At 47.2% G+C, this 14,959-nt stretch overlaps 1 protein-coding gene across 11 annotated transcripts in view; it reads right to left on the minus strand.

Annotated features, from left to right (window-relative positions):
- Window positions 1–14,959, minus strand: part of RUFY3 (RUN and FYVE domain containing 3) — a 735,957-nt gene that overhangs the window by 414,746 nt on the left and 306,252 nt on the right. For all 11 annotated transcript variants that reach the window (XM_069626287.1, XM_069626282.1, XM_069626286.1 and 8 more), the window contains one exon: window positions 9,292–9,409. In XM_069626287.1, coding sequence (XP_069482388.1) covers window positions 9,292–9,409 — 118 coding nt within the window. The remainder of the gene's footprint in view (window positions 1–9,291; window positions 9,410–14,959) is intronic.

Here is a 14,959-nt window from a genome sequence, read left to right on the forward strand (position 1 = left end):
TCACTGCCAGCATGCCCATACACCCGAGCAGGACATGAATACGATATCCTATAGCTCCCGGGGCTAAAGCCCAGAGCCACTGCACAGCCCCCCCCCCCCCCCCCGCCCCTACCAGTCACCACACACCACCAAGCAACACCATCCTGCAGAGACTGGATGAGATGGAGAGGCGACAGAGGGAGATGGAGGCCATTGGGCACACCCATTCGGAACATCTCCAGCCGAACCGTGACTGCCTGCAAGGGTCACCCGCAGGATTGTGCAAATCATGGGAAGGCACCAGGCAGAGGCAGCTGCCAGTACTGCACGCTGACTGTGCATGGGCAGAGGGTCACGGAGATGACTGTAGGGGTCTCAGCCCTTGCAGAGGCCATCCATCAGAGCACGGATGTCACACTCCAGCACAGGGCCAGGGTCAATACCCTCAAGTTCTACAACACCCATTGAGGAGTCACAGCAGAGCAAACCCAAGCGCCGGTCCCAGTGCCAATTGGGTTCTAGATCAACAGGGACTGACATGGGGTGGAAGATGCCACAGAAATAACATTGAGACACATTTTGCCCTAAGTGGCCGTGCTGGGCAGTTGGTGGTGGGATGGGGAAGGGTGTGTTGGGGGGTTGGAGGTGGGAGGGGGAGAAGTTGGTGCACATCATTCTATTAAAACTATTTAACTTCATCAATGTGAGGACATTCCTGATTGTGTCATTGACATGTTTATTAATAGTGGTCTGAGTCACACAGTCGTGCATGGTTTGTGCCATATGAATGTGTCAGTAAAAATTGTCCATCAGTTCCTGATGAGCCAGTCTCTCATCCCTCACATCTCTGGCAATGCGTGTATTTGTCTCTGCCACAGGCACTGCATGCTCATCCTCATCCTCTGGGGAGGCATGTCCACGTCAGGGGAGAGCGGAATATTTCTCTTCAGGCAGATATTGAGCAGCACGGCACACAAGCACAATTCTATCCACTTTCTCTGGCGCATACATCAGGGCTCCACCAGTAGGGTCAAGACAGCGGAAACGTGCCTTCAGGAGGCCAAAGGTACGCTCGATGCACCACGGGTCCTGCTTTGAGAGTGGTTGTAGGCAATATCCTGCAGGGCTTGTGGATCACACACAGGGGTCATTAGCCAGGGCAGCTGTGGGTATCCAGAATCACCTGCATGGTGGGAGGCACAGCCATCAGTCACAGTGCAATATGTGGGGGTGGCCTTACACAGCATCAGTGCAACAGACATGTGCATGCAAATGGGGCTTAATTTTGTGGCATGTGTTGTGTATATTGTCTGTGCATGCTGTGTCACTCGTATCATGCATTTTTTTTAATTCACATGTACATATGGGTGCATGGCTGACGTACTGGCAAGGTTGATGTTATGTGATGCAATGTGGCAATTTGTTTGCATTGCTTTTTATTGGGCATGTTGCATTGTGGTACCTGTAGTCATGTTTGTGTTTGTAGTTGCTACTGTATGCGTTCATCACCTTCTCCATCCAGGTAGGTCAGACATTTGCATGCTCCCTGGGCTGTACTGTGGAGGTGGTCAGGTAGGACTTTCGCATTCGCTGGTCATGCCATGCTTTGTGTAGTTATTTGTACCCCTCCCCCAATCTGGTCAGGAGCTTCGCAGTGCATGCGTGCAGGCAATTTTACTCTCCCATTATCCACATCTGTTGTCCTCTTGCCTCTCCATGTATCCTGGCAGTGTACTGTTCCATAGAACCATGGAATCGTGGGTGGAACCAGGGTAGCAGGCACAGCAGTGGGTGATGTACAGGTTGGGGTTGCAGGTCACCTGCACATTCAGGGAGTGGTAGTGCTTCCGGTTATGGTACACTGCTTTGTGGGCCTGGGGGTCAACCAACGCAACATGGGTACAGTCCAGGGCTGCAAGCACATTTGGCATTGGGGCAACAGCATAAAATTATCTTCATGGCATGGACCTGGGCGGGGCGGTAGGCAGTGAGATGTGGCGTTGCACATGCCACAGGAGGGCTTCAAGCACCTGGGTAAAATCTGCACAGACTGTGGGCTGTGCCATGCTGTGCATCATGGCCACGGAGTGCTGGAAGGTGCCAGTTCTGGGGAATTGTAGGACGGACACTAGCTTCAGCAGTGGGGATACAGCTGTCCGGATGATGGGCCTGCTCCCTAGGTCATCCTGTATTGTGGAGAGCAGCTCAGTTATGGTCCATCTGTTGAGGCGGTACAGGGTGACCAACTGGCTGTCAGTGAGGGTCCAGAGTGAGGGCCTGACCCTCGGGATCGGTGCACGCCTTGCTTGGGATCTCCTCCTCCTCCCCCCACCTGTACTCCCTGTGCCCTGGCCTGGTTGGCCTGTATCTCTACTTCCAAGTACAGAATGGGCATCTTCATGTCCCAGCTCACAGTGGCAGCATGGTGTTGGAAGAACAAGTTACTTCCCAACTGGTGACGTTCTTTCGAATATATGTTACTCCAACGTATAACTCATATTTGATAATCATGTCCAGCTTTGGAAAACTTTTTCGGCAGAGGGCGCCCTGCGTCGAGTCTGTGTCCCTCTAATGCCTCTGTCGAGGGTGATGTCATCGGGTGGTATAAGTAGCACGCACGGCGCCCTTTGGCCTCAGTTCTGTTTTCCCCACTCCTCTTTGTGTTGCTGTTAGCATAGGCAGGCCGCAGTCAGCCTTGCGAGAATCAAAGCTGTAACAGCATAGGAAATGCTACAGAGGGGTAGGATGGGATGGCGATGAGGAATATGTTGGAGGAACATCCTGTCGAAAGAACGTTACCAGTTGGTAAGTAACTTGTTCTTCGAATGGACTGTGTCCTCCAACGTACTTCGAATCTTTGATAGACTCCCAAAGCAGTATGTAGGATTAGAGACAGGCGGAGAATTTAAAATTGAACAATCTTTTATAAAGGCAGAATAAAGCACTGCTTTACCAAAAGCGACAGCGTGAGAGTGGGAAGCATCCAAGCAGTAATGCTTGGTGAATGTATGCAATGATGACCATGTTGCAGCATCACATATGGATCTAATGGGTACTCCGGTACTCCCCTTTGCATGTCTGCGGAAGAGGCTATGCCCCTGGTAGAATGAGCCTGCAAACCCTCTGGTGGGTCCTTGCCCGCCAATTTGTAACACTCTGAAATACCAAGGATGATCCACCTTGACAAGGTCTGTTTAGTAACAGCTTGTCCTAATTTTAGTCCAGTGTATCCCATAAAGAGTTGGTTGTCCACTCTCAATGTGGAGAACCTAGAAATATAAAAGCTTAGAGCTCTTCTAGGGTCCAATCTATGGAGCCTCTCCTCCTCTTTACTGGGATGTGGCGGAGGATAAAACGCAGGCAGAGCAATTTTTTGATTTAAATGGAAATCCGATACAACTTTAGGCAGGAAAGAGGGTTTTACGCTCAACACAACCCTGCCCTTGTGGAATACGGTATAGGGTGGCCTGGAAGAAAGTGCCTGCAACTCGCTCACTCTACGTGCAGATGTTAGTGCAACCAACAATATGGTTCAAATGGGGCACACATTAGAAATTTAAGAACCAAGTTAAGGTCCCAAACTGGAACCTCAAAGGAAGAAGGTGGGAACACGTTTGTGAGCCCTATTAGGAATTGAATTATCAAGGGAATTTTGAAGTAGGAGCATTCTTCGGAAGAGCCTTTAAATATGGAAAGTGCTGCCAGGTAACCTTTAATGGTCCCAATATTGAGACCTTTGTTTGCTAATGATAGGAGAAAGGATAATGCATCCAGAGTTGAACTTCGAAAAGGATCACCATTCTTTTCCCTTCACCAGTCGCAAAATGTATTCCAGCAGCAACAGTACATAGATTTTGTTGCTGGACTTCTTTCCGAAAGCAAAACCTCCATCACGTCATCCGGGAGGTCCCAATCATTATATCTCAAACTTCCAGAAACCACGCGTGAATGTTGAGTGTGTTGACCTCTGAATGGAGAACTTGTCCCTCCCTTTGCAAGAGACGATCCTCTCTTTGTGGAAGACGTATCGCAGGACAGATAGACATACAGAAAGTCCAGGTACCACGTTCTTCTGGCCCAATCTGGAGCAATTAAGATCATGCGGCTTCCGAACCGTCTCAACCTCCCGATTACTTGAGGAATGACGGGGATTGGTGGAAACGCATACAGCAGTGGAAACTCCCAATCCACCACAAACACGTCTCCTAACTCCTCTTGGAGGAAATTCCCTTGAGCAGTACCTTTCGCACTTACGGTTGCTCCTGGTCGCAAACAGGTCTACTTGAGGGGTTCCCCAAAGGGCGAAGATCTCTTGAAAGACTTCTGGGCTGGTTCCCACTCGTGGAAGACTGCTCTGCCTGCTCAGAGCGTCCGCCGTCGTGTTCTCCCCCCCGGCTACGTGAACTGCCGATGGGGAGATTCCTTCTTGAATTGCCCAGTACCAGAGCTGCGTTGTCTTTCTGCACAGTGGTAGAGACCCTACACCACCTCTCTTGTTGAGGTAATGCAAGGCCACTGTGCTGTCTGTCATTATCAGGACATTCTTTCCCCTGACAAAGGGCAGGAAGGCCTTCAGCACTAGTCTGACTGCCCCAGCTCCAAAAGGTTGATGTGTAGTTTTAACTCCAATGGAGCCAAACGGCCGGTGAGTGTGAGACTGTTGGCGTGGGCTCCCCACTGTTGAGCGAGGTGTATGTCACTACTGTAATCTCCGGCCATGGCTGCCAAAAATGTTCTCCGTTCAGAATATTGTTCTTGCAGGCCCACCACAGAAGATCCTGTGAGACCCTGGTTGGAACCTGAAGTCGATCAGACATCTTTCCTGAGAATTGGGACCATTGTGTTCTTTTGAAGGGATCTCATTCTCAGGTGGGCTTCTGGCAGCAGGAAAATGCAGGATGCCATGAGACTCGAGAAACCTCAAGAAATCGAAGGCTGGAAGATTCTGGGCAGTTTGAAATTTGGTAACCATCTGAAGAATGTCTTGAGCCCTCACCTTAGGTGGCGAGCTCTTTCCCAAGGATGTGTCTAGTACAGCTCCAATGTTCTGGAGCAGCTTGGAAGGTGTTATCTGTGACTTCTTGAAATTGAGGGAGACACCCAGTCTGAAGGGAGTGGCAGGTGACAGATGATCCAGAGCTTGTTCGGGAGAACGTGCCCTGATCAGCCAATCGTCCAGGTAGGGGTAGACATGAATCCCCACTCTCCTGAGATGCGCTACCACCACCACCATCAATTTGGTGAAGACCCTCGGGCGGAGGTCAACCCGAATGGCAGGACTCGAAACTGATAGTGGAAGCCGCCAATGGCGAACCTCAGGTATTTCCTGTGCTCGAGATGGATTGGCACATGACAGTAAGCATCCTGAAGGTCCAATGCCACCAACTGATCCTGTAATTGGAAGGCCTGAAGGATCTGAGAAAGTGTAACCATCTTGAATGTGTCCTTCCTGAGGAACTTGTTCAAGTATCTCAAATCCAAGTTCCTCTCCGCTACAGGTACCGGTTCTATAGCACCTTTCTCTAGCAGGGTTAGTATTTCCTGCACAAGGAGCGGATCTGGAATCCTCAAAGAGTGTTTCCCTGGTGGATTGGTGTGAGGCTGCATTATGAATGGGAGGCAGTAACCTTGGACTATTGTCTCCAGAGCCCAAGCATCTGAAGTAATGGCTCGCCATTCTTTGAGATGCTAGCAGTCTGCCCCCCACCAGTGACTCGTGCATGACGCAAGTTCTCAAAGTGGTTTTGGAGCGGTTGCTGCAGCTGCTGATGGCAAGGTAGCTGCTGCTGGAGCTGGCTTTGCACCTTTACCTCGTCCACCACGAGTGATTTTCCGTTGGCATCTTTGACTGGCCATTCCTCTCACCGTTCCAAATGAGAAGTAGTAGCAATAGGATCGCCCCCTCCATGGCTGTCCCGTCGGATGAAAAGGCTGAGGTTGCCCAACAGCGGCCCCTAAAGATTTGGCCACCGCTTTTGAGGTCTGCAACCTCTCAAGGCTCTAGTCAGCCTTGATGCCAAAAAGGTGAGACCCGTGAAATGGCATGTTGAGAAGACGAGCTTGAACATCCAGTGCAAATCCAGACTTCCCCAACCACGAAAATCTGTGCAGCATTACAGTGCTTGTAGCCATGGATCTGCTGATGCTGCCCGCAGTGTCCAATCCAGACTGAAGGGGCTTGCGCATGGCTTCCTTTCCATCCATAACGATAGCTAGGAAACTGTCCCTTTCCTCCCCTTCTGGAATGTGTTCTGCCGCCATGGATATGTACTCCCAGAGAGGGTACGAAGATTTTGCTAAGGCACATGTGGAGTTGGCCGACTTCAGGGCCATACTCCCAGCTGAAAATACCTTTCATGCCCACCCATCCACACGCTTGTCGTCCCTATCCGGAGGGATGGTAGGGTACACAGCCTTGTTCGATGTAGCTGTGGCTGCCTGGACCACCAGACTCTCTGGCGTGGGGTGCTTGGGTGCTTGTACAGGTAGCCGAGGTCACTATTGGAAGGGCGATATTTCCTTGTGAGAGATTTGTCCACCGTAGGATTGGCGTCTGGGGTCTCACAATTCTCGGCCACCCTATTTTGGAGAGCCACATGGAAAGGTAGAATCGGATCTGTAGGTGGACCTTTGTCCAGAATACCCGTTAGGTCATCTTGAACAAACTGTACTGGAGGTCTAGCCCAGCCTAGGCATTCCACAACCATAGCCGTTAGGTGACGATATGAAGAGTCGGCGTGCTCTCCAGGTTCTGGCCTACCAAACTCCAATTCAGGGGAGGTATTAATGCCACTAGCATTATGTAGGGTATCACACAGATCCTCCATCTTGCTCTCTTCCAAAATGAGGCACTCCGGCACATTTGGAGTTCCAAATTTAAGCCCAAAAGGAGCATCCTCATCATCCGACCTTTCTTCTTCAAAGATGGAAGAAAGGGATTTGAAATACTCCTTTCTTGCCAAAGGGGTGAAAACAAAGAACACTTTGATTTAGCCTTTTTATGAGCTTCCTCCTGATCCGATACGACCGGTACTTTTGGCGCTGATGGTTTTGACGTCGACAGAGGCGTTGATGGCACTGGTGTCAATGGCGCCGATGGCCTGGATGGTGTCGACGAATGAATGGTCCCCTTCGAAGATTTTGGCTTCGTGGGTTCTGCAGGCTTCTACGTCGTCGACTATCTCGAGTGCTCGTCACATATCGAGTGACTTTTACTCACTGGAGTCATTGAGGTTTCTCGATGAGTAGTCCTTCGACCACCCGGGCACGCGGGCGCGCGAGAGTCGAGTCGAGACCGCTCTCTGTCGGCTTCAATAGAAGGTGCAGATGGAGGCTTACCCTGCCTTTTAAATATTTTCATAATTTCTATGCGGAACATATACTGGTTAAGCGATGTAATGTCCTCTATGGGGTGGTGGGGATTGTCATCTCAAGTTGGATTCTGCTTTCCCGGTCTTGGGGATGTTCGGCGTAGTGGGCTCACTTTCCTAGTTCCAAAGGGGACCAATTACCTGGATTTGTCACAGAGAACTCCTATGCATTGTTGTGTTGTCATCATGATCTACTGGAACTGATTGGCTAAATTATTTCCTCTCAATACAGCTAGGGCTTGGTTCGGAAATACAAGTCACCCAACCTTTGTACCCAGACTTTGGAAAGTTCTTACCTGCCTGAGGGGCCTGCCTCGTTAACATCACAAGATCCCATGACAGAATACTTCATGAAGAGATCTGTCAGATTAAGTATTCTATTCTTTCTTTTCCTTATGGAAAAATCGATCAATTCCTTATGGGCAACAAAGGAACAATATAGGGAACCCATTTCTCAATGGGCAAAGATGTTTTGCAACTCAGCTAGGTAAAACTAGTTTTTGCCCTGGAGTTGGTTTCCAGAAGGGTTTATTGTGCGTACCACGAGAACACTAGGTTAATGCCCTGCTTACCGTGTTAATAGACACATGCTAAAAGCAATACCATCATAGTGGCATTGCCTCTTGCCCCTCACCCCACCACAAGGCGTATTATTAGCAAACAACCCCTACTCCCTCTTACAGAGAACTGTGGGATGGAGGCACTGGTAGGAATACCGAGAGGGGGGGCCCGGGAGACCCTAGGTGCTATGTAAAACCAAACAATGTGATGCAAACCCTGGAGGTGGTACATGGGGGGTTATTTCCCAAAAGCATCTCGCACCTCATCTTCAATACACACATTCTCCGCCTCAACCGTCCACCAAAATCAAAAGATGCAGCACATAATTAGAAAACACAAGCCATGAGTAATAAATAGATGGGAAGATGCATTCTGCAAATGTACTTGCGGGACCACCCCCTGACAAACGTTTGAACAGAATGTTTGTGATCCATGATCAGTGAACAGCCTTATTCCACCTGAACGCCACAGGCAGATAAACGTCAAGAAGCAGCCAAAACACGTGTTCGACCCCAAGATGGTGGGGCAAACTACATAAATCTACAGAAAATCTCCTTCAACTGAAGGAGGGCTGGAGGGTAGGCAGACTTCTCAGTAGGGGAGGAGGCTGTAGGTGCAAGAGCCTAGGGCCAGTCAGTTATACCAAGGAAGAAACAAGGTAGCAAAGCATAGCACTTACAGCCCCAATCACCGTATTACCCACCAGATTTCAGGAGCTTGGTGAGAAAGAGCATGGCATTCATGAGATTGCATTGCAGAGAGAAGAGCAAGAAAGATGAGGAATGATTAGGAAAATTATACCTGGGATAGTTTGGAGGAAGGTAGGAGAAGAAGTAATGTGCAATATGACATTAGGAGGAGGAGAAATTAAAAGAAAGCAATGAAGTTACTTTAGGCAGAGGTTGGAGTTGGTGGAGGGCCAAAAGAGGTCGAAGGAGGAGAGTTGGAGCAGGGGGCATTTAAGGCAGGAGAAGATCAGAGGAAGGACGAATACCTCAGAGGCAAAGAAGTCGCCTCAGATTGAGGCGGTATAAAAAGCAGGTGGAAGGGGACTGAAAGGTCATGAATAGTGAGAAATGAGGAACATCCCATGTGAATAAGACTGTGAACAGACGGTAGATCTGTGATAGAATAGCGTGTGCTGCAGTCTGGGATTTGTTAGACCGATCAGGAAGGGGCATTAGGAAGGGGGAAATGAGAGTAATCCATCTACTGGGGTGACAGATCCAACTTTGTCATAGTAATAGCTTTGTGCAAGTAGGTCTTAAATGGAACTAGATCGGATAGCATTTTTGGTTTTGAAATATGGGTACATTTAATATAGCAGTAAGGTTAAGACTTTAATTATGAAGCCTTACCTGTGCTCTATCCTTTTGCTTACCTAAGGCCGGGAAGATCTTTAACACTTGCAGTGATTTCTGAGGCTTCAGGGACCAGCTTTTCAACCAACTCCAAAGGTCCCCAGAATGACTTGTTCTGCCCCAAGAACGTCTTCTTGCCTAGAAGAAATACAAAATAAGTTTTTTCTTTTAGACAATCTAATAATTGTGACAAGCAAAAGGTAATGGAAAAAGACAAAAGCAAAATGAAAAATGTAATAACAGCTGTATCAATCAACATGCCTCGACCCCATTTGCTATTTTTCAATTTTAAGCAATGTTAACATTTTTTACATACAAACCAAGTCCGGACGGATGAAGTTGGAATACAAATTAATAGGATAAGGAGGATGGTTGGAGCCTGCAGTGTGGCAAGACTGACACAGATCTGCATTTACTGACTCCATTCTGGGATTGAGGAAGTTCAAACAATGTTTCAAGATGATGGCTGGGGATGTGCTGTCATGTGAGCTGCAGGTCCAGTAGTCCCACATCCAGAGTATGCTCTAGAGTCACAGGCTGGGGAGACAAATATACAATGGAAATCACGCTCATCATGGGCTGTCGGGCACGCCATGCTGCGTTGATCGGGAATCAGGGAGGAGCATCGAGTGGAGCGCAGGAAGGCACATTATAAAGCAGGGGATTATCCTTTCAATTATTGGGGTCAATGACAAGGTGCTACACATTGCAGTGTGTTCCTATTGAGTTTGTGGTCAGAAGTAAAGCAAAGTAAAACCTGTAACAATACAAAAAAGTCACCTCTGGTTAACAAGAATATTGTATCTTAGGGAAAGCACAAGTATAACCTGAAATCTTCAGGATATTAGCAAAATGAAAGGAGGGTGGAACGTAAGCTTATAGTGGGCAAACTAAGACTATTCAATGCCATAAAAGGTGACAAACAAAAACACTGGCGTGCGCTCAGAGTTCACTTTGGTGGAAGAAAACCATGAGACGATTACTCTTAGGGAAACTCGCAAGGAACAAGATGTGGCAATGAGAGTATATCAGGTGAAAAGCAAGTTGTAATACACGAAAGATCGAAACAATATTTAACTTTCAACTTTGAGCCCCTGCAGTAGTGGCCAGTACCAGCCATGGGGAAAAGTGAAACAGTCAGAAAACCTGCACAGAGAACCCAACATGAAAGCACTAGAAAGGACTTCCCATAGGTGCTGAACATAAAACGGTTTGACTTTTCAAGGAAAACTATAACCTTGTGGTTCTTTAGGTAGAGTGACATAACTCAGCAATGGTCAAGCAGGCATTACCGATATCCTAGAACCCTTCAGATGATAACACAATAAGAAGTTGAACTCTAAGGTAGAGAGTCCTTGATAATCGGGGAATTACTTAAGGGAGGGTGCCAACAAACTGGAGGCCACTGTTCCTACATCTAAACCAACAGAAAGCCCAGAGGAGAATCGGGGCATTTGCAGAGCTACTACTGCTTGAGATCCAAATAACAGCAGAGGTGGGAGGGAGGCACCCAGCATGGCTTTATGTGGGCTGAAAGGACAAGTGTTAAATCCTAACAGGTGACTGAGAAGCCTGATTTTCTAGAGTCTGAAAAAAAGGAGGATGCAGGCGTTAACGCATTAAACACAGGGCTTGTCAGAGTAGAAAGTCTGACCACAGGACGCTTGCTATGTACTTTCAGGCAACAGCATTTTTTAGAAATTCGTTTGGCAGGGGTGATGGATGGGAGGTTGCAGAGGTTTTAGTGGAGTCTGGCATTCCGGCATGACTGTTCAGTATATTCATGATCTTCTCCTCACTTTTTCACAGGCTCATTGGTGGATGTGGGAGAATAGGGCGATTCAATTTGGTCTATTTTGCCGATTCAACTCCAGCCTACTGACATACATTTCTGCCCCCTACAACCTGTTAATAAAGACCTGATCATTTTCACAAGCCCCTTCCTGGCGCTGGTTCACCTACTCTTTTTTGTGTTCTGGTCCCTGTGCCGCACAACACAAATCCAGTGTGCACAGCAGCATCAGGGTGTGCTTTCATGGGGGGACACCACCTTGACCCCCCCCCCCCCATGTCCCCCTACACTTAACAGGGGATGTCTTTTAATAAACAAAACTTTTACATATAGCTCTTCATGCTGGATTTCTCCCACCTGTACTTGCTCCAATAGTGTTATTATCCATTAATGGTACCAAACATGTATCGACCACTGAAGGATAAATGGATGAGTCAGCCCTGCCGGCGTTTAAACCTTTCAAACCAGGCTACATATAGATCTTGGAAATTACTGTTTACTGGTTTGTACCCCAAAGAAAGGCAATAAGTGGTCTGAAGTAAAATAAATAAATAAAAATACTACATACCATGGCAGCATATGTATAAACAAAGACTTTTTCAAAAACATTTTGGAGTTGGCTGTATATTATTTATTAGTCAAGCGTCATTCCACCCCCCTCCCAAAAGTGCATCCAACGTCCAACATCTTTTTTCCCCATAGACAAAAAAGGTCAATTTTTTCCAAAGCGCACAAGCCAAACCGCTGGACGGATTTTGACCAGTACTTAAACAACTTTGTCACTAAGCATTCAAAAGAGTGCTTTGCTTGGTTTGGGGTTATTCTGTGCAGTAGTTATTGAAATATTTGACAGCGAAGGGGATGCCCCCTTACCCCAGAAAACAGATCTCCCATGGTGCATCGCAGGGTCATGGTTTTCAGAAATGAAACCACTGACATCTTGTTTTTCTCACGATGTGAGAGATATTCGCAGATATAGCCGAGGATATGGAAAAATGAAACGGAGTAAAAAGCTATTTACAGGTAAAGAAACATGGGCAGAAAGTGAAATTCTGGAGTTGAAGGGGGTCTAGGGACTGAAGCTCCTCCGCCATAGCTGCGAATATACACATCTGAAAGTAAACTGCGTCACAGAAACAGCGTGTGTTGTGGGGGGAAAGGGAGAGGGCAGGGGAGCTGAGGAGGCCATCTGTGGAGTGTGGGGAGGCGGGGGGGCTGAGAAGAGGGGGACACTGGGTAAGGTGTGGCAGGAAAGCATTTCTTTCCAGCCGTTTTGCCGATTTTCGTGGCTATATTCAAGGCTACAAAGGACTACGGATAACCACAGGTATTTGTAGTTCAGTATCCGCAGTTACATTAAAAAACATTTTTACAGCTATAGTGACGCTGGGGGTGAAAAAGTACAGCCCATGGCCAGTGACTCGATTGCCATCCAGGTCTCCCATCCATGCAGTAACCAGGACAGACTGCTTCGCTTCAAAATGAGGATGGGGCCAGCCTCCTCAGGCCACGTTGACAGATAAATGAGCCAAACTTACAAGATCACAGAGGAATGGGCCGGCCCTTTCCTTACTTTGAAGCTAAGCAGGGTCAGCCCCGTTTTGAAGCTAAGCAGGGTCAGTTCCTGTTACTGCATGGATGGGCGACCGAATGGGCATCAGATTATTTTTTTTAAAACCGTCAGTCATAGTTTTGCACTCAGATCATTTTTTTTTGTCTTTTGCTGAATTGCATTCTGGTATTTGTAGTCTCCCAGTCAATAATAATTTAAAAATGTTTTACAGCAACAGTGGGTTTCCCATTACCGCAGTAACTGGGATGAACCCTGCTTAGCTTCAAAGTGAGGAAGGGGGTATTCCCCCTAAGGCCACGTTGCCTAATATAAGAGCCTACCTTACAAGACCACTTGGAGCAACACGGCCTAAGGGGGCTGGATCCTTCCTCACTTTGAAACTAAGCAGGGTCGGTCTGGTTACTGCATGGATGGCAGACAATCCACAGTCCTAAATGCAGTGTGCTTTCTTAGTTTTAAATCTCATAACACACGGCATCCAGATTATTTTTTAAACCGTGCTACTGTCAGTCCTTGAAAGATTTGCACACAGAGACCATTTTGTGATCTTGAAATGCATGTTGCACTCGGCTGAACGCAGCACAAGTGCAACATGCATTTCAAGATCACTTGGATTAAGCAGACTTCTATATATTTTCGGATGATCCAATAAGGACATGAGGAATTTGTTTATTTTTGGACAGCTACACCACGCTGGCAGAAACAGGGATATATTTTTATCAACATCGTTTTATCTTAGCATGGAGCATGCCTGAGGAAGGTACACAGTCCGAAATGCATCAGAGGCTAAGGTCTCTGCAAGACTAATGGAGAATGAACCAAAATAAAATTCAGACTTTATTTCATACAAATCAGACATCATCACTGGTTTTCATGAGTGAATGACTATGAAATGAACATAAATCTGAACTATGCAGTGGATTGGCGACCTCAGGTCTGGTGAGGTTTCGACAACCCTATTGGTCACACCATGCAACCTACCCATGCGCCAAATTTCAGGTTGTAGCATGTTGGGAAGTATGCTGAACATTGCGAACAGACACACACATATCCACAAATTAAAAGTCCTATATTAATCACCGTTATCGTATTTCTGGTGCTTGTATCTGCTTAGATTGACATACTCTGCATAGTTCGACATCTAGTGGAAGTCACAGAGTATTACAACATTTGTTCTTGAAACTTGAAAACAGACGTCGACAGATCACGTTTAGTAATATTATGATATTAATATTATGACGTGTACTGTACCCATGGTCCTTCACACGTCGAGGTCCCTCAGATTGTTTGTTTCTGACATGAGGTTGCATGAAGTGTAGCGCGAGTACAGATGTGATAAAGCAGAAACAGTGATAACTCAAAAAATATCTATGCGCCTTCTACTCCAGTAGGGGAGGAATGGTGGGCGCATGTGAATCTAAGCAGATACAAGCACCACAAATACGATTACAGTGAGTAACGTATCCCTTCTGGAGCTTGTGATCTGGCTTAGATCACATACTCTGCACAGATTAACTAGCAGTATCTGGAAAAGGAGGTGGGATGTTAAAAGGTACAACGGCAAAGAGATGTTTTAGGACCGCTTGTCCCATCTGTGAATCTACTTTAGAGTGTGTGTTATTGCAGTAATGCTGTGTGGACGTATGGATGGAACTCCATCTAACAGCCTTGCAGATGGCGTCTAGAGGGACGTTTGCAATGAAAGCTAAGGTAGCTCCTGTAGCTCTGGTAGAGTGCCTTAGTGGGGAAAGGCAAGACTTTCTTGATAGCAGAGCTGTATGCACTGGACTATCCATCTGGAGATAGCGTTCTTCGATATGTGATCGCCCTCTCTACTAGGAGCGATGGAAACAGAGTTGGTCTGTTTTCCTTAGAGGTTTCGGTTTGTTCACATAGTACAAGACCACCTTCCGTACATTAAGTGTATGGAGGCTTCTTTATGCTGAGTTTGAAGGATTTTGAAATAAGGTATGAAGTTCTATTGATTGGCTTACATGGAACTTTGAAATGAATTTAGGTGAGAATCTAGGATGTGTTCGGAGGACAACCTTGTCCTTGTATATAAAGAAAAAGGGGTCTTGTATAGATGAAGTCTGCAGCACACTGACTGGTCTTATGGCGTCGATAGCTACTAGGAAGGCAGTCTTAAGTAAGATGCTTTGGGCTGGCCTTGTGCATAGGCTGAAAGGGTGTAGCCATGAGCCTGTAGAGCACAGCATTGAGATCCCAACCTCGAGGAGGGTTGGAGATTGGGGGGTATAGCCCCTTTACCCCTTCCATGAATGCCTTATTGACAGGGACTTTCCACCAGGACACTTTGTTC

Source organism: Ambystoma mexicanum, chromosome 6p (genome assembly GCF_040938575.1).
Source record: "Ambystoma mexicanum isolate Mex_15411 chromosome 6p, UKY_AmexF1_1, whole genome shotgun sequence".
Lineage (NCBI taxonomy): Eukaryota > Metazoa > Chordata > Amphibia > Caudata > Ambystomatidae > Ambystoma > Ambystoma mexicanum.